The 20,452-nt window shown below is 43.9% G+C and overlaps 1 protein-coding gene across 1 annotated transcript in view; it reads left to right on the plus strand.

The window, feature by feature from the left end:
- Positions 1-19,654, plus strand: part of Exoc2 (exocyst complex component 2) — a 167,787-nt gene extending 148,133 nt beyond the window's left edge. Inside the window, exons 24-28 of the mRNA XM_041632905.1 lie at positions 7,592-7,647; positions 10,213-10,335; positions 12,554-12,615; positions 15,558-15,617; positions 18,172-19,654. Coding sequence (XP_041488839.1) covers positions 7,592-7,647; positions 10,213-10,335; positions 12,554-12,615; positions 15,558-15,617; positions 18,172-18,265 — 395 coding nt within the window. The 3' untranslated portion in view covers positions 18,266-19,654. The remainder of the gene's footprint in view (positions 1-7,591; positions 7,648-10,212; positions 10,336-12,553; positions 12,616-15,557; positions 15,618-18,171) is intronic.
- The last annotated feature ends 798 nt before the right edge of the window (positions 19,655-20,452 follow it).

Raw genomic sequence — 20,452 nt, forward strand, 5'->3', positions numbered from 1 at the left:
CAGGAGGGCATGGGTGTCTGGATTCTGCCTGAACTTGCTGAAGACCCAACTCTGCTCTGAACAGATTGTTTTTTAAAAAAAAAAAAGAAGAATATAATATAACTAAGTTTTAAGAAGGGATGTGTGGTATAACCTTTTATATATATATTCCTAGTCAAAAGTCTAAAAGAATATACCAAATTGTCCTGGGGAAAGAGGTGAAGAAAATATTTATTGAACTTTTAGTTGAGGAAAACATTTATTGAATTTTTAGTTGTTATTAAATAAACTCATACTTCTGTGTTTAATTCAGCAGATATTTAATTTTTTGTTTGTTTGTTTTTTGAGATGGTTTCTTTGTAGCTTTGGAGCCTGTCCTAAAACCAGCTCTTGTAGGCAAGGCTGGCCTCGAACTCACAGAGCTCCACCTGCTTCTGCCTCCCAAGTGCCTTTAATCCTAGCACTTGGGAGGCAGAAGCAGGTGGAGCTCTGTGAGTTCATAAAGGCGTGCGCCACCACCACCCAGCTAACATTTAATTTTTTAAATTTCAAAATTAAAAAATAATAGGAAGAAAGGCCTGATCATTCAGTAGTTTGTTCTTTCATATGGGTACATCCTCAGCAGTCTGCCTAGCAGTTGGTTTGTATTAATAATGAAAATAATAATATGAACTGGCCATGTAACACTTTTTAATTAATAGAGCATTTCCCCTTGTGAGGAGAACTCAAAGCTCGAATGAACTACCTGATTCCCAGCCCGCCTTTAACACTTCTCATTGCGGTACACAGTGGAGCATTAGCACATTGTTGCCTGGACACCAGCATCCCTTCAACCGTCAATGATGACACAGTGGTGCTGTCTTCATGTGCAGCAGCCTGCCTTTACCAAATTCAGCTTTTACTGTTTGCCTGATTAATTTTAGAGATGCAGCTATTTTCTTGTTTAAGGGTCATTTACTGGACTGTTTTTTCTTTTATGTAAGGCAGTCAGACCATTTATATTAAACCTGGGTGTTACCTCCCTCGGCTCTGTGCTCGGTGGGGAAGGTGTTTGAGTTTGCCTCAGAATGTGACATGGTATCTGGCATGGAATACTAATATTAGCGCTCTCACTGTGGTGTTTTTAGCAATAGTGTGCCTATCCCCCAAATCATGTGACCTGCCTACTTGAAAAAGAAGAAACTGACAACTTCATCAAGGAGCTTCTTTTTTAACTCGATGTGTTCTAACACTGTTTTCCTTGTGGGAGATGTCACACCCGCTTACTAACCGGAAGCCCACCGTGCAAACAGCAGCCCTTAAGACCTTGCTCAGAGGAATTTCCACACTTCTAATTAATTGCTATGTGATCGTCTGAGTTTGTGCTGTGTGGGTGGGGACACTTTGTTGGTCAAATATCATGACACATTCTAATTTCATATTCAGAGTAGAGAAGTCGATATTCTGAATGCTCAGAAACTGCTTCTCATTCCCTCACTTAAGTAACATGGAAAGTTATGGGGGTTTATCTAAGTAGAGCTGTTTAAAAACAACACTCATGACTACATCATAATAACCTGGCACTTTCCTACAACTCTAAGAAGCAAGTTGGTTTTCTTCTTTACTCCTGTGCACATTGTCAACACTGAGGGCCCCTTTCCTAATCAGGTCTGTATTGTACACTTAGCACTTCATGCTCACTGCCATTGGAGTACAAACTAAAACCCAGGGTTTTCTGTTACTCACAGGCTGTGCCCACTGTGGTATTAGCCACCTGAGCATTGCCGTAGTGTCTAGTACATCATGGGCACTGAGCAAAATGCTTGCTTATTGTGTGGGACAAGTTGTCAGTCATTAGAAGAACAAAGCTTGTTTGGGGAAGCAGATTGGTTGAGCCTCAGCAACACTTAATTCTGCTCTGCTTTCTTTAACTGTATGGTTCAGTGGATCCTTGTGCTTAATCTCAAACATAATGCCCTTGCTTTCCTGTGTCCTATGCAAAGAGATGTTTACCAGAGGACACCTCCTAACAGGCTCACGTGTCTCTAGTTAGCAGCCTGTTGAAGGCTGAGGCTATTTGACTGTGAATCTTAGAAGTCTTCCTCACAGTTCAGTTTTCCCTTGCTTGTTGATTCATTCACCATTCACTTGGCAGTTCATTAAATTCTAGTGGTCAGACCAAACATCATAGTCTCCCCTAGCCACGCTAATATGTAATATTCTGTCATTCTTTTCAAAGCCAAAGCAAAATATGACATAGGAATTCCACTAAAGCATCACCAGCCCACTTGCTGTGAAACCAGCCCAGAAGTTTTATCAGAGACAGAGCCCCCGTAAGCCCCCACCGCAGCCACACTGGATGTTATGTCAGGCTGCCTGTTGCCACCATGTACGACAAACACGTTTTCAGCAGTGCTCCAAAGAAAGCCAGCTGCAGCTGGATGGCAGTCAGTCACAGTGGGTTTTAGCGTGCACGTGTACACCTGGAGTTTCAGAAGGTGGAGCTGTAGTCAGTGCCTTTTACACCCGGCATGCCTGTTAGTCTGTTATTTAAAGCTGTAGCCCTTGACATGTTCTGTTCTGCTTGAGACTCAAGCGAACACTTCTTCCAACAGTCTGAACTCTCTCCTGGGGCTGTAGACTCTATGTATGTGCTCTGCTTACTTCCTACTCCACATTAGTGGTGTTCACACAGGCTAGATGGTGCTGTTGAAGACTGAGGGAATAAACAGCATTTTTGTAATGGCTTTGTTAGGAAAGGACACACTGTAATCACTGACTTTCAGAGTTGGCAGTCACTTCAGGGGCAAACTGAATTGTCTGGGGTCATGTGGTTAGTGATTGACAAGTCACAGTTTGGATCCTACATGTGCTTTTTGTCATCTCAAGGAACATAAAAAGTAATTAGCAACTGTCAATATTAATCATATTAAAATAGAATAAAATGTGACAAGGACAGAAGCCAACATTTGCCTCTAGAGTAGACTACAGTGACGTTCCTCCCTCATAGTCCTCTGTCCTGTAGAAACAGCCCTCACCAAAAATCAAATTCTGATTCTGCCCCCAGGCACCAAAACCAGGCACCTTGGGAATCCACCCTGCTTTCACCTCAGGGGGACAGCCATTTGCTCTAGACAGTGCATTTCTGCACAGCTTCCCTGGGATCTTTCTTGGGTGACATCTTCTTGGCTTCTGCCTTCCTTCCTTGCCCTACTTCTAGTTGAAGGACCAGATGGCAGGTTCAATTGTTGTCCCTGAGGCCACGGGTGAGACCCAGCCTCACATTTCCCAGCACATTTGCACACAGCCTCAGTGGGAAGTAGGTCTCCATTTTTCTGCCACAGCATCCACCATGCAGACACCAGTGCTCCAGATGCCTGGTCCATCCTGTGAAAGGGTTCAGAGCTGCTAGCTGTCAATCACCTCTAGATTCCTTATGATGCTGAACACGGATAACTGTAATAGGCTTTTATTTAGAGAATAATGACAGGAAAATGTGTTTGTGTCGATGCTTTCCATGTTCTGCGTTGACTGTTGGTTGAATCTGTGGACATGGAATCTCTGGAAATGGAAGCCCAACTGTACTTTCCTTTGCCCAGTCAGCAAAAAGCACATTTGCCAGCTGCTTGCCACCACATGAAGGGTCAGGCAGATGATGTAGGTGGGTCTTATATCTATCTGTTGCTTTCATTGGTTAATTAATAAAGAAAACTGCTTGGCCTGATAGGTCAGAATATAGGTAGTCAAGGAAGACAGAATAGAATTCTGGGAGGAAGAAGGCAGTGAGGTAGATGCCATAGCTCTCCTCTCCGAGATGGACACAGGTTAGAATCTTCCCCATAAGCCACCATCTCGTGGTGCTACACACATTAATAGAAATGGGTTAATCAAGATGTGAGAGTTAGCCAGTAAGAGGCTAGAGCTAATGGGCCAAGCAGTGTTTAAAAGAATACAATTTGTGTGTTGTTATTTCAGGTGTAAAGCTAGCCGTGCGGGAGCTGGGCAGGACGAAAATCACGCCAGCTCGCCTAGTCACTACGGCAGACTGACCATTTCCAAACATAGATGCTACCTAGGCTGGCCCTTCACCATGACTTTTTTCTACCTCTATCCCAGTACTGGTGTTTAACCAGCTAAGAGCGTCATAAAATGAAGAGAGCAACCAAACACATTTATAGATTCTTTTACACTGGTGTTTCTTGGCAATATAATGCCCTTTTATATAACTGTCTTGTATAAATTTGCTATATGTGATATAGACAAAAACCAACAGCAGTAAATTATGGTCAAATTTTTGGTATCTTTGTGATCTTCTTTCTGGTATTACCAGCATGTTCCACTTAAAGGGCTGATTGCTGGACATGCACCTAAGTAGTCCACCACATAGGAGAATCCCAGGAAATGTTTGCTAACAAATGAATGAATATTTGTAGTCACTTCCTTTGGATGAAATATCTCAGTTCACTTGCTAGCAGAAGACACTTGTTCGGTATATTGATTGCTCTTTGAAAAGAGAAAGCCTGTGGGGGAAGGGGTTCTGAGCATTTTTTCTTTAATTGAAAATAGATTATTTTCTCATGCAATATATCTTGATTATAATTCCTCTCCGACACTCTTCCCAATTCTTCCCCATCTCCTCTCCCTTTCAGATCTACTCCCTTCTGTCCCTCATTAGAAAAGAACAGGCTTCTAAGAGTTAACAACCAAATATGACAAAATAAAATATAAGATGAAAAACTTTTATACCAAAATTGAACACTACAACCCAGTAGGAAGAAGAGTCCCAAGAGCAGACAAACGAATCAGAGAGGTTTTAACCCTTTCTCTTCTTTCTTTCTTTCTTTCTTTCTTTCTGTCTTTCTGTCTTTTCTTTCTTCCTGTTCCTCCTCCGTCCCTCCTCCTCCTCCTCCTCCTCCTCCTCCTCCTCCTCCTCCTCCTCCTCTTCTTCTTCTTCTTCTATTTTTATATATTTTTTATAAACTTCTCACTGTGTAGCCCTGGAACTCACAGTTCTTCTACCTTGGCTGCCTGGGTTCTGGGATTGCAGGCATGCCCCATCCTAAGAAGCTTGGTCTTGTAATCATTATTCCTGTAGTGTATGCATTGCTTTGGGACATTCGGATTTTGCCATAGGCAGATCCAGCTGGGACTGGTTGCCCTGTGCCGAGGTGATCAACATCAGCCTGTACTCTCACTAGCCTGAGACCGCTTATGCAGAAGGGCTGTTTCCATCCATACTAGCTGTCTGTCCCTTCCTTGCTCCAGCGTTCCCCATAGCCCATGAAGCAGTTATTTGTTGTTCTGTGAAGAGAAGCAGGTTTGTTTCCCTAGCCATAAAGAAAAAAACTCCAAGAATTATAAAATACTCTCCCCAAGGTTAAGGCTTCTTTTTCTATCCATGCAAAACCTACAGTGGGGCTCACAGGAGCCCGGTTTCTGCTGATATTCCTACTGTTTGCTATAACAGCTGCATCTTTAGAGTTGTGTTGACTAATCCAGGGCTGTCTCTGCTATGGGGTATTTCGGTGGTGGTGCTTAGTGTAATGTTCTTGCCAGATGTCTTTCCTGTCAGGGCCAGAAGGAAAGCTGAGTTGGTAGTATGTGGTCACTGGGCACATGACTGCCTGGCTTGAGTCGAGTTTTAATTTTCGGCTTAGTAGTCAGCACTCCAGCCCCACTCTCGCTTTGCATCAAAGAGTTAAGGACTGTAAAGCTGCCCTACGATTGCAGTCACCATGGCTGGCGTCTACGCTGCATTGGTGCTAACAGAGCCTGGCTTCACAGGACAGAGGCTGTTGAGTTTTAGCTCTTGCTTCCTCAGAGCACCACCAGACTCTCGCCAGGCTTGCGATTTCAGTTCCTGTGCATGTTAGGCAGGTATGCAGAGATATGCGTGGACATGAGCAGGTCTGCCACAGACTGCCCTGGACCCCAGACAGTGACCAAATTTGTGAGTGGTGTGCTCCGATACCTGGAGCACAAGGCTCAAGGCGCTGTCTGGAGAAGGCCCAGCTGCTGCAGGAGACCTCAGTAGCATGGCGTTTCTTTGACTGGAAGAAATTGCTTTGTTCTACAAGTTAGTGTATTTCACTTTCGTAGATCCCTTGTGTTCTTCTGTCCTTCCCTTGGAGTTAACCTGTAATCCCAGCACTCAGGAAGGGGAATCAGAGGGATAAGTTCAAAGTCATTCTTGACTATATAGTGAGTTCAGGACCAGCTTGGACTGCACAAGATCCTGTCTCAGAACAACCAGAAAATATTGATTGCAGTTCATGGTCTGTCCATATTCACGTTATGGATGACAGTTTGAGGGAGTAGTGACCTTCAGCCCTTGTAGTTAATTCTAGGAGACAGTCTAGAGTATTCTACTGCAGGAAAAAAAGCTGTCGTTTGGAGTTATAGGGCAACAACACTTTGCTTCTGCTTACATAGTTTTTCTTACACCATGGTGGCCTCTTAAGGAGCACAGTGCTGTGCATGCGTGGTCACCGTTAATCCTCACTGCAGTCTGGCAGAAGAGCTGCAAAATCTATACTCGCTCAACACGTGGGAAGGCTTCCTCACCAAAGTCAGAGCGCTGTGACCACACTCTCTGCACCCGTAAGCTGGGTGCTGCTCTCAACTGGAGCTGTGCTCATTAGCTCGGGCCCCACAGTCTGATGTCTTTATTTTGTCCAATCTTTAACTTGCTTATAGGATCAGGTTTAATTAATTTTGTAACAAGCTTTTCTTGTGTGTAGTGGGCTACGTGGGCACATGGACGGGGGTTGCACACACCTATGAATCCTGTTCTGTCACTCTTTGCCTTACTTGCTTGAGTCAGAGTCTATCACTGTACCTGGAGCTAGGCTGGCATCCAGGAAACCCCAGCGATCCTCACGTTTCCACCCCCACAGAACTGAGGTTAAAGGCACAAAAAGCCTTGCTCAGCCCAGGGTTTTACATGGGTGTTTGGGTTTCAAGCTCGTGCCTTCATGCTCGCACAGCCACTACTTCCCCACTGAGTGATCTCCCAGACCTTAAGGTTTTCTTCTTTGAAAGTCATTCATGGGCTAGAAAGATGGCTCAGCAGTTTAGGGCACTTACTGCTCTTGCAGAGAATCCATGACCTGTGGTTCACAGCTGCCTATAACTCCAGTTCTAATGGATCTAATGCCCTCTAGCCCTCTAGTCTCAGCAGGCACCTGCACGGTCATGGTACAAATAAACACATATACACACAGGAAAAATAGTGATTCCTCAGAATCTAAACTTCCTTCTGTGTAATGCTGTGATGGATGTCCAACATGCATTTTCCAGACTCCAGCTCCCCGCTCTTGCCCGCTGCATGTTCTCTGATATGCATGTGAAATAGGAGGACATTTTTAAGTTTTGGTTCTGAGACCAACTGATAGTAAACTCCGCGCAGTCATAAGAATGAAAAACAGTGAAAGAAAATTTCTCATTCACACTGTTCTGTTTTCCCCTCTCTGGAAATAGTCCTCTCACCGGTCTATCTCAGAAGGAAATGGACAGTAATGGTGTTATTTTCAGTTTTCCTCTGACCACTCTGTCAGTTGCATGCTGATGCTGCAGGGGAGAGGCTGGCTGAGGATTTCACTGAGTGCCTTTCCCTCCCCCATCTTGATTTCAGGTGTCAGAAACTATTTAAAAGAAGCGTTGGTGAACATAATTGCTGTGCACGCAGAGGTAAGCTGTCATTAACTGTTCCTACAAAAGTAGGTAATTGAGGGGGAAGAAAGAAAAAGAAGCAAATTCGATTATTATTCATTAGAGGGGTCTCTTTTCCTCCTTCAGAATGTATCTTGGGCATATAAGTAAAATAGAGCTCAGCTTTCTTATGTATATGTGCCTGTGTCTGTGTGCATGTATGTATGTACATGTATGTTATTTATATGTGCATCTGTGTGTATGATGCGTGGGTATGGTTATATGTGTGCATGTTCATATGTATGTGCATCTGCATATGTTGTGTGTCTGTGTGCAGTGCTTGTGCTTGTCTCTGTGTGTGCATGTGTCTTTGTGTGTGCCTATGCATATGTGTGTCTGTGTGTAACTTAGTGTTTTCTGAAATTGTACATGTCTTCTATGAGCCTAAACACTGAAGCTAGTAAATCACTTGTGTTGCTTAGGGGTGTGTAGATATTGCTTCCCTTTGGTTCACACAAGCTGTCCCCCACAGTTATCATCTGAAGCATCATGCAGGCATCCTTACTGGACATCCTAGGAGTGAGAGTCACTCTTCCAAGGCACATGGGAAAACAAGCTACCACCATTGGTGCCACAACCACCATTGCTGCCGTATTTTCATGCAGTGAGCTCTGTCCATTGCAGGCTTCATGGCCAGCACTCTAAGGTTTGCTCACAGAATGGTGGGAAGCTATAGACTAAATTAAGGCCAAGACAACACTGGGGGTCAGATATCTCCTCCGCTTAGCTGTAGGCACCAGGCAGGTGTGTATATGGCTTTCTCCATCTAGAAGTTTGTAGGCCATCATGGTATCTGGAAAAACAGGGATAAGGACAGCAAAAACAGAAGAACAGAGCGATCAGAGGAAACAGGAGTGATGTTGCCTCCTAACTTTGCACTTCTTAGGGAAGACGTTTGTGAGCATCTCTAGAAAGAAAGATCATATATGATTTAACTCTGGCAGGGGTTGGTCTCATTGATCTCTCTAATTTTATTAAACATACGAGATAATTCTTGTGTTCATTTCTTTTAAGATTCAAGCATTAAATGAAATGATTGGTGGATAGGAGCACCCTATATGCAGAGAGCAAGGAACTGCAGACATAAAGACTGTAAGGGTCACTCTGGTTCTGTCTTGAAGGTTGGCTATTAGCCGTTATCAGTAGCTGTGAGGTTATTTAATTATCAGCCTTTCAAGTCCCTTTTTAGTCCAGTAACCCAAAGTAGAAGTTCACCAGGGCTACCATTTGTAATAATAGTTTAAATTGCCAAAATTTTTGTCGAATGTTCAAATTGTTTGTGTTGACAAGAATGTTTAATTAACACTAGCCCCTCAAACTGGTAACAAGCAAAGGTAAAGAGAAAACATACTTTAATTGGTGAATACTAAACCTCCAGATATAACTTTGTCAAATGTTAAAATGTGAAATAGGGCCACCAAGAGAAAAGCACTCATTGCAAAGCCCAATGGACTGAGTTTGATCCCCAAAATCCACACAGTGAAAGAGAGAACCAATTCCTCTAAGTGATCTCCTGACCTCCATATGCACGCCAAAGTGTGTGTGTGGGGGGGGGGGGTTAAAAATTGAACAATGTTGTATGTCAGATGAAAAGAAATAATGTATTTCTAGCACACAAAAGAACTAGAGTGTTCATCATTACAGATAATTAAACTCATTTGTTTACAAGACACAGGGTCTCCCTGTGTTGCCCAAGCCAGACTCACACTCCCCTGTGTGAGCAGCCGGGCCAGCAGAAGCACACCACGACACCAGCGCCAGCTCACTTAATCTTTTTATATTGAGCAAATACCAACCCAGAGGTTTTATCCCTTTTAGAAATTTTGATTCTTATAAAAGGGACGTTAAAAAAAATAAAATTTTCTCTGGGCAGTAGTGGCGCACGCCCTTAATCCCAGCACTGGGAAGGTAGAGACAGGCAAATCTCTGTGACCTAGAGGCCAGCCTGGTCTACAAGAGCTAGTTCCTGGGCAGGCTCCAACGCTACAGAGAAACCCTATCTCGGGGGGAAAAAAAAAAGGCAAAATTTTCAAAATAAATTTTAGTCAACATCTGCAATACTTTTTTTTAAAGCTGTATTTGTCATTAATCAGTAAATGTATCCAAAGTGTATGTCTGGGGACTGGAGAGGTGGCTCAGAAGTTAAAAGCACTTGTGGCTCTTATAGAAGGCCAAGGTTTGACCCCAGACCCGTATGGTGGCTCATAACCACTGGTAACTGTAATCTCAGGAGATCTGATGCCCTTTTCTGAGCTCCACAGGCACCAGACATACATGTGGTACTCCACAGGCACCAGACATACATGTGGTATACATACTTCTGTGAGGCAAAATACATATACACAAAAAATAAATTTTAAAAGCTGAATTTTATTTATCTTCCATTTATAACTTTGATATTTTTAATTTTTATATTAGAAAACTTCGATGATTTGTTGTTTTACTTATTACTGTGTTTTTACAGACAGAAGCCGTTGTTTTGACAGACAAGAGCCAGGAAAAGTATGTGTAATGCGCTGTTTCTTATTCCAAACCTTCCATCAGGTGTTCACTGTTTCCAAAGAACTGGTGCCCCGGGTCCTGTCCAGGGTGATAGAAGCAGTCTCTGAAGAGCTGAGCCGGCTGATGCAGTGTGTGTCTTCCTTCAGCAGAAATGGAGCGCTGCAGGTACCCAGTCCTTCAGTTTCAAGAGAAATTTGTTTATAAATAGGCAACGGTGTGTTAACTACCTGCCTTGTAGACACAGCCGGTATTTCCAGTGCCCCTGCTAATTTCGCAGACATACACACACACACACACACACACACACACACACACACACAACACATGCATACATACACACCCACAAGCCATAGATACTGTTCAGCACACACACATATACCTACTGTGCATGCACACACGTACACACTGTGTGTGTTGTCTGCAGTTCCCAGAGGTTCTATTTCAGGCATTAAAACAGAACAAGAGTTTTATAAAACTCTTTGAGCACGGACCCACGGTCCTTCCATGTCTTTCCAGAGCATCCAGCGCTGGTTGTCTCCTCCTCCTCAGCAAGGTATCTGTTAGGACACGGGACAGGGCCTGCTTGTGAGCTTCCTGTGCATTGAGACAGTGGGTGTGCATTTGAAGAAGCAGTGGTGGGATGTGGGTGTAGTTTTGTGGTGTAAGATGTGCTTGCTTGTATGAGACCCTAGAGGTTCACTCTTCAGTAAAACACACATGTGCTTGCATACACACACACTACAACAGCATAGTCGCAGTTTCTCAGCTGGCAATTGAAGCTTTCTCAGGGCTGCCTGCTGCGGTTACCACTCGCAAATGTAACATGTCTGTTTAAGTAAGCACCACAGTCGATGACATCAAAGAACAAACTGGTGTTGAGGGAATTGACTAGAAGAAATGGAACTTCAGTAAATTTCCCAGTTTTTCTAGGTTTTTAGCATGGAAGTTGTCCCACTTCAGTACAAACCTTCCCGTCTTTGTGGTGTAGAATTTGGAGCAGCCCCAAACACAGGCAAGTGTTCCAGAGAGCAACACTGCAGCTCTGCGTGCACACTGCCTATATTCCTGGCTCATCCCGTAGGACGTGTGTGCGTGGTCAGATTCCACTCTGACCAGCCTGCCTCAGACTAGGAAACTTGAAGTAAGAATTATCTACTGCTGGGCATTATGGTCACACCTGCAGTCCCAGCTCCTCCAGAGGCCGAGACAGAAAGATGGCAAATCAGGGTTTACGTGGTCTGTACAATGAGTTCAAGGGCAGCCTGGCAATTCAGCAAGACTCTCCAGATAAAAAGAACAAAGGTTGGTGTGTGGCCCAGTGAGAGTGTTGGTGCACATCATCTCATCATCGGAAGTGCCACAGTGTCTTCCAAAGCAGTGACACTGCTGTCCACCCAACAGCCATTAACAAGGCCTTTTGTTACCCCCTTGCCTTATCAACACTCATTAGCAAACTACCCTATGGACTTTGGCCATCGTCCTGGCTGTGAATGGGTATCTTGTTCTGTGAGCTGTGGTCTCACTTTCCCCATGGCATCTCTGCTGAGTAGCTGTGCTTCCTTTAATGAAGTCCAGCTGATTTCCACTTGGTTCCTGGTACTTTCTATATTTTCCTAGAAGTCTTGCTGAAGTCACAAAAACTTATTGCTGTTTCTTCTGAGAGTTAATAATCAATTGTTGGTTTTACATTTAGGTCTGCCTGTGGTCTGTTTTGAGTTAAGAGTGGCTTGGGCTTCATTCTTTCATGTAGAGCTCCAGTTGTGCTGTTTCTGTTCACTGAATGCATGTTTTCCCTTTTGAATGATTGGGACCCTTGTTAAAGTCGGTTAGCTCTCGTTCTGCAGTATGAGCTCCGTGCTTGTCCATGTGTGCAGACACACCGACATGCTTGCTGTGTGAATGTTTGAAATCAGAAAATATGAGGCTTCCAAACTGTTGTTGTTTCCAACATCATTTTCACAGTTCATCCATGAATTTAACAAAGATGGTATTGACTTTGTAGAGCTTGGTTTTATTGTAAAAGAGACTATACCTGAAAGGATGTAGGTGCCAGGAAGCAAGCCCAGCCAATCAGGCTAATGTTTCCGTACCCCCCCCCCACACACACACACACACACAACCAAACTAAACGGCAAATCCTAGTAAGCTGGTAATTCTCATACAGTATGTTCATCCCCTACCCACATAGTCGTTTTTGACAGCAGGGTTAGGGGACATGCTGGTGTGTTAGTGCTGTTCTTTGAGAGTCTTTTCCAGCATGTTGTCATTGTGTTGTTGTTCTGGCCAACCTGGCCCACAGTAAGCAGGCTTCAGACCATCTCCTCAGCACTTGCTGTCGCTTGGTAACTGACGCTTGTCACTCTTACCTTTTTCCCATCTTTAGGCAAGACTTGAAATCTGTGCTCTGAGAGACACCGTAGCCATTTACCTGACCCCGGAAAGCAGGTGAGATGCTGAGTGTTGCTGCCCAGTTCTTTTTACATCAAGATTGCTTTACTCAGGTACTGTGTCCTCTGTGCAGATAACTTACCAAAGATGCTCATAAATTTGCATTGCAATAAATTTGATATTTCATTAGAAATTTTTACTCAGAAGTACAAACCTACAAGACAGTGACTCTCAAGGCCACTTCTTTAGAGCACACTGTAAATTTAATGTGATCTTTTTCTTTCATTGCTTATATAACTTAATCTTTTTAATAATATGGCCAAGTATGACAAACTCTTTTAAAAGGAAAGACAAAAAAATTAAATCTTCACCAGACTTGATGGACAGTTTGAGTGTTGTAAATACCAGCGTAAGAGGAAGCCTGTGGTTTCTTTGCAGAGTCTTGTAGTGGAAATTTGACGGTAACTTTTAGTTGTTTTGAATGAAAGTCAGGATTTCCTACTATTGAGACATCAGTAGGTGAAGTGAGCAGACCTACTGCCCACGTGCGCAGAATGTTTGCCACAGTCACAGCGTTGCCCGGGAAGTCAGTCTGTGCTGTGAGCACGAGGACACTGCGGGACACCGCTCATTCATCTCTGGCCTTTGGTAGCCTGGCTGTCACCGGTACAGCTGAAAATGCTCATTATTTTCTTAACAGGTAAAATTGTCTTCTTCCTTCCTGCCATGGTGTACCACAAACTATTTCTAGTTGGTTCCTGTGTTCATTGTTTAAATACACTTTTCCCCAACCAGTCCTTTTCCTGCCTAAAGTGGTACAGACAATTGGAAGTACCCAGTCTATCCATATTGCCTGTTTATCCCCTGGACTTAACCTTTTGGAACCTAGGTTCAAGATAATACAAACTGAGTATCCTGTATCCAAAATACCCAGGAACAGAAGCATATTTAATTTTAGGTTTTGTGTGTGTGTGTGTTGGAATATTCGTGATACATAAAGAGTTATCTTGGAGATGGAACTCAGGTCTAAACAAGGAATTTATTTAAGTTTCGTTATATCCAAACACACGACTAAAGGTAATTTAATACAGTTCTTAATCACTTAATGATTGAGGGCCTGGAGAGGTGGCTCCGTGGTTAAGGACGTTGACAGATGTCCCAGAGGACCTCTGTTTGAGTCCCGGAACTTACATGGTGGCTCATACTGTCTGCAACTCAGTCCCAGAGAGCCCAATGCCGTCTCCTGCCCTCCACACCCGTTAGTCATGCATGTGGAATACAGACATACATGCAAGCAAAATACCCACGTGTAACTAGAGGTTTCTTTCCCGCCCACCAGTTCCCGAATAACCACTCTGAGGTTTAATATTAATTACAAAATGTTTGGCCTATTAGCTCAGACTTTTACTAACTAGCTATTACAACTTAAATTAACTACACCGCCCTTTTTTGTCTGGTTTTTTGAGACAGGATTTTTTACTAACCTATGTATTGCTATGTAGCCATGGCTTACTGGTATGCTCTGACTAACATCTTTCTCCTTTGGTGGCCTTTGATGGTGTCCATCCCTCCAACTCTGCCTTCTTTTTCCATGTATCTCCACTTGGATTTTCCCCCTGGCTCTGTTCTGCCTGGATGTTGACCAAATAGCTTCTTCATTAGCCAATGATAATAAGACATATTCACAGCCTACAGAAGGGCATCCCACATCACCCCTGCACATAAAATAAAATGAAAAAGAGAAGTAATTTAATGTTTGATATGGAACTTCCCATCCTGTTGGTGCTCTAAACATTTTAAATCTTGGAGCACGTTGGATTTCAGATTAGAGACACTCATCCTGTGAACTCCTATACAGAATTGTGAGCTTCATAGCATGTCTGGTCACCCTCAAAGCTGTGAGTGTCCTACAAATAATAGAATGCCCTTCATTTTCATCACCGTCATTTTGTCCTGACAACAAAGAACAATAAAGCAGTGTGTTTGTTTCAGTTAATCCAGCCCTATGGGGAATAAGATGTGGTAGAGATGATAGAAGGGACTTCCCTCTTCCGCAGGAAAGAGGAGAGCCCACTGGACAGGGAAAGGCAGCCTAATGTGCCAACAGACACTGTCCCCACCCACAAGCTGCTCAACTAGGGACAATGGAGGATTCCCAGAGGCGTCTTTAGGATTCTGTTAGGGCTCTCATTCTGTTCGCATCCCTTTAGTTTAAGATATGTGGTTCGGACATTCATGTCCTGGTCGGTTTTCATACAAGATCGAAGACCTCCTTGATCAGTAGTGATTACATGTATTTCTTCAACTCCACTAGAAAAGTAGAGGACATGAAAAGTTCAAAACTATTCTCAGAAGCAATAGGTATTATTCTACGTTCTCCAATATAAGCCTCACCCCTCTCAGTAATCCCTCTGGTAGTCTCTACTTGAGAAAAACTAAACTACTAAGTAAGTAGTTCTTCAGGTCGTTCATTTTCCCTTTCTCATGTAAACATCTTCCTTTCCTGTCCATGTTAATTCTAATAAGAACTAGAAGCTGTCCCCCAGTGTCCACTTTGAGAAGGCTTAGCTGTAAAGCAGGCCCTGTCAACGCTGCGACTGTCCTGAGCACGGATCTAGACCTGTCCTACCTCTCCTTACTGCCCTCACAGCTCTCTAGCTAGAGCTGCCCCCCTCCCCGCCTGCCCTGGGCTCTGTGCAGTCACGCCAGCCTCACTGCTCCTGAGCAGCCTCCCTTTGTCTGGGTCAGGCTCCACTTCCTGGCTGTATCTCTTTGGCCCTGCCCCTGAAGCCCTGCCAGCCTGTTCACTATAGCCTTACTTTCCCTTTTTCTTTTCCTGCTGTTTTTCACTTTTACTTTTTCTCAGTCCTCTCTGCTGACATCACTGGCCTCCATTAGTGTCTCTATATCTAAAATGATCTTGGGCATGTTTACAGTGATCCCCTAACAGGCTGCTCAGAACTGTGGGCTATCTGACTGATGTGCTTTTTGTGTTTCAGATCTAGTTTTAAACAGGCCCTGGAAGCCCTGCCTCAACTTGCAAGTGGCGCAGACAAAAAGTAAGTTCTGGGTGCTCTCCTGAGCCCACTGGCTGAACTGCACAAGCTCTGGTAGCCAAAGTGTCTGAAGAGTCTGAGAGAGGTTCGCTCAGGTGTTAGGAGAGTGCAGGCTAACCTGGAATACGGTATGCTAGGCTACCCAGGCCTCGCTTATCTTCCAAGTGACAGGATGAATTCTGTCTTTTAGGTTTGGCTTACAGCTTTAAGTGACAAGTACAGAGAATCTAGGAAAGCCGTTTGACTTAGTCAGCAACTTCTGTGTAAAGAAGAGAGATCAGGACCATCCACTGGCTTTGACTTCTATAAAACCCACCATTAGACAAGTCGCACGGAACAGCTCTGACATTGCTACATTAATGAGCATGGCCTCAATTTAAACTTTACACTTCGTGTAACAGGAAATTGTGACCTGAGGGGAAGTCTAGGCCAGGTACCTTTTGTAAATGTCCAGTCTAGCCTCAGCTTAGGCCGTGGAGACCCTGTAGCTCTTTGCTCTGTCACCGTTCCTAGTTAAAGTAAGTCCACCTGCCTTTGCTTGGGGAAAACACACAGTGCTGGGCTCTGTGGACAAGCCCAGAGGCCTGCTGTGTGGAGAAAGTGCCTAGACCAGCAGTAGTCATGAAGGGTGACTGAGCTTGGGAGAAAAGGGGGCAAACCAGCCTTCCTGAATGTGTGACCCCAGTTCAGACCCTTGCGTGTGGCAGGCAAGCAGCAGAACAGTGGCCCACACCACAGAATACCCTGCTTCCATTCCCTACTTTGTTTTTGTTTCGGAATTCATTCCAAGACCTTTTTGTTTCTTTAAAATAAAAGATTAAAAAATAGTCACCACTATCCTTAATACATGAAATGTGTTTCAAAAGGCTAGTGCATTTGAACATATTGAGAACAACCAGTGATCGGTTGTTGGAGCGAAATGCTGTTGTGTGTCAGGGCTTGTGTGCCTGTAGTGTCAGTACTTGGGAGCAAACAGATTGCAGGGTCTAGGACAGGATGGTTCAGCAGTTAAAATACCTACCATGGAAGCTGATCTAAGCTCTGTGTGCAGAGTCCATAGAAAGAGAGGGGAGACGTCGGCTCTATGAGCTGTCCCCCAGCCTGTGTGTGTGTTCATGTGCCTACCCATACCACATTGTCTTTCCCTCAAAATGATAATAAATATGTTTTGTTTAAATATCTGGAGTAATCTACATTATAAACTGAGAGTCAGTCTCAAAATTAAATAAAAAACGCAGTCAATGAGGCGACTCAATTGGGTAAAGGCAGTTGGCACTGGGTGCTGCAAGCCTTGTGACCTGAGTTCAATCCACGGCGACCTCGTATAGGTAGGAGAGAACTGACTCCGCAGAGTTATCTCTCATTTCCACATGTGTGCTGTGGCGTGCAGGCCCACCCCCAACACAGGCAATGATAATAAATAAAGTGAAATGAAAATTTTAATGAGTAGTATGAAAGAAAGCCGTGTCCCTGGAACCATCCTACGCTGTGTGCTTGCTGACAGTCATAGAACTGAAAACAAAAAGTAAGTTTTTAGTTTTTCTTGATTGTTAGAGTAATTATTAGAGAGTAGGCCTAAGCATTATCCTGTTCTAGGAAGGACTCTAGAGAAGGAGTATCAAGAGAATAACTGAAGAAAAACATAGATTTGTATATTATTGTATTCTTTGAGCAGCCCCTTTCTTTTTGGTTGAGATATTTCTGCTACTGATTAAGATCCCATAGACAATGACTTCAGACCTGGGCCCCAGCTCCCTACATATTTGCTGAGTTGCTAAGCTAGCGTGCTGGCTATTCTTCATTGTCAACTTGACAGCCAGGGAAAGCAGGACCTCTGTTGAGTAATTGCCCCTACCACATTGGCCCATACCTGTCTGAGAGGCATTTTCTTGATTGTTAATGGATGTCCACTGTGAACTGCACCGTCCCTAGGCAGGTGGGCCGGGCCTGTGTAAGAAAGGTGGCTTACTGGGGGCCTGACATCAAACCAGTAAACACCATCCCTCTGTGCTTTCTTCTCCAAACTCCTGCCTTGGTTCCCCAGATGAGGGTGGACCTGTAACCTGTAATCATGATTAATCTCTCCAAGTTACTTTTGGCTGTGGTGTTACATCACAGTACCAGAAAAGCAAACTAAGACAACCCCTTTTCTGAGTTAGAGTTACTATTGTGGGGGGAAGGGTTTATTTGTCGTATAATTTTACACCATTGTTCATTATTGAAATCAGGGCAGGAACTAATATGGAGTAGAAACCTGGAGGCAGGAGCTGATTCAGAGGCCATGGAGCGGTGCTGCTTACTTGCTTGTTCCTCATGGCTTGCTCAGCCTTCTTTCTTACAGAACCCAGGACCACCAGCCCAGGGATAGCACCACCCACAGTGGGTAAGGCCTTCCTCCATCAGTCAGTAATTTAGAAAATGTCTTACAGGCTTGCCTACTTCTGACAGCATTTTCGCATTGAGGTTCCCTCCTCTCATGACTATAGTTTGTGTCCAGTTGGCATACAGCTAGCACAGACCTGTACTGTCAGAATGTTAAGCTCTCTCCTCCCTTTAGGTTACTAGAAGAGCTACTCAACAAGTTCAAGAGTAGTATGCACTTGCAGCTCGCCTGTTTCCAAGCTGCATCCCCCACCATGATGAAAACATAGCTGCCTGTGGAGGAAGAGCATCCAGAGACAGCCAGTGTGAGACCATCTTCTTCCTGTGCCAGAGGGCTAGCCCATGTCCAAGCACTGCGTTTAATTTCTCTTTTCCCCTTTATGGTGGCACAGAAAGATGTTGGTGGATATTTAATTTCAGCCTATTTAAACAACCCTATCTTAAATGTGCACAAACAGTTTTTATTGTTATTAGCTTTGGTCCTGTAAGGCTACATAGCATACTCTTCTAAATGTTTTTTCTTGGCTAAATGTTGTATGGTGTGAGCTTCAGGGGACTTCTCTAGAGTGTTCTGAAGTGGCCCATGGTGTAAATGAATGCAGTTCTAAGCACCTGTTTGCTGCCTCAGTGTTGGCAATCTCCAGTCCAGGTGAGGCATTCGAGAAGAGATTTAAAGTCACAGCTTTGGAGCTGTGCCCAAAACCTAAAAATCATCGTTTCATACAACTCGCTCTAAGGTTCCTAGGTTTGTTTTGTTTTGTTTTTGTTTTTGTTTTTTTTAGAAAAATATATGATCTACATATAAAAAATGTTAAATTTTGGATAATTTGTGATGCAGATGGCCATAAATGATCTGAACTTTATAGTCTGACTTTAATTTTCTTAGTGCTACACACTGAAGTTGATCTGTCAGTATGCACTGGTGTGGTGAGGGCTCACAAGGACCTGCACGTAGAGGCCCTGTCATACCCACAGGCCCTGTGGAAGCCTTGTGGTCTACACTGCAACCTAAAGACAAAGGCAGCTCCTGGGGAAGGCGGCACTCCTTCCCCTCAGCAGGCCACTCCTTTCTGCTACTTCCCACCCTTTGGAGTGTCTTGCTCCCTAACTGGAAAGACACAGGCTGTAAAGATTTGAGGTGCCCTCAGGTCACCAAGCATTGAGCAGTGACTCACTGCTGACTGGCCTGCAGACTAGATTCGGGTCACTGTGACCTGCAAGCGGCTCTTTCACCTCACTCCATCCTACCCTTGGCTTCAGTTGTACTTCACTTTTCAAAATGACATAGGGATAGTGTAGGAGCCTCTCTTTCAGAAGACAGAAGTCATTGTCACTCTTAGTTCATGTAATTCAGAGCACAGTGTGCGCACAATATGGAGGATTGAGGTCAGTGAGTGTCTGCCACAGACGTAATCATTCGCATGTGTGTTGGTAAGGCTGATACGTGTATACAGCAGTGTCTCTTGGTACACCAGTATTATATAGGTAGCATAACCAAACTCAATCCCAAAATGGAAGTATGGAATGATTTATTATTTTAAATACTTAATAAATTCAATACTCAAATCTAAGTGTCTTTTCTTCAACATTTTTATTAACTCTGTAATTGTTTATATTTCTAATTTTAATATTCAAAATAAAACGTTGAGTTCTCTGTTTTATACTGTGTGTTTATTTCTAATTTTTATATTGAAAATTATTGAGTTTATTGTTTATTATTGTTGTTTATACTGTGTTTGTGGACACTAAGTGACTCCATCCCAGACACTGGTTAGGACTGCCTCAGGCAGGCCTAGCGAGGGGCGAGTTCCTTCTGAGACTCTAAGGCTGGGAGGTGGCTGGAGACACACGCCTGCACTTACAACCTTCTCGTTTCCTGGCCCTGAGCTTCACCACAACCCACTTCTTCCTCCCAGTCCAGCAGAGTTTTTGTCGTCCTTCACTGGGGCCACAGCTCAGAGCATGTGAACACTTTGATGGCACAGAGAGTGAAGAAGAGTGGCATAAAATCCCCATACCCAAATGAGGGAGCTCAGAGACAACTTCCAACAAGTCTGGGGGGACTTCTTGGAAGAAGGGGATTTCGAAAGCGTGAGTTACAGATGAGTGTGACTTTAGTGGTGAAGAGAGGCACAGCAACAAGACGTGAGTTAGAAAGCCAAGAGGCAGCCAGGCTTCGTGACAAGCGACTTGCTCTTCCTTAGGGAGCATGTGGCTCCACATGGCTTCATGAGAGTTACCACATTGGTCTCACCTTGAGGACTAAAAGGGCTACTCGAAATAATTTGGTTTTTCTAAGACTTTCTATATCAATGTACCATGAAAGTGGCATGTTCCAGAAATGATGTGGGCATTGCAAAACAACCACCACTGGCAGGCACAGCTCACTGTCTCACTTGTGCTTCTGACAGCCTGGCGTGCAGTTCCTTAAAGAAAAGTGCATGGAGTATGGTGCA

Source organism: Microtus oregoni, unplaced genomic scaffold (assembly GCF_018167655.1).
Source record: "Microtus oregoni isolate MIOR12 unplaced genomic scaffold, Mior012 000042F_ref0000377, whole genome shotgun sequence".
NCBI lineage: Eukaryota > Metazoa > Chordata > Mammalia > Rodentia > Cricetidae > Microtus > Microtus oregoni.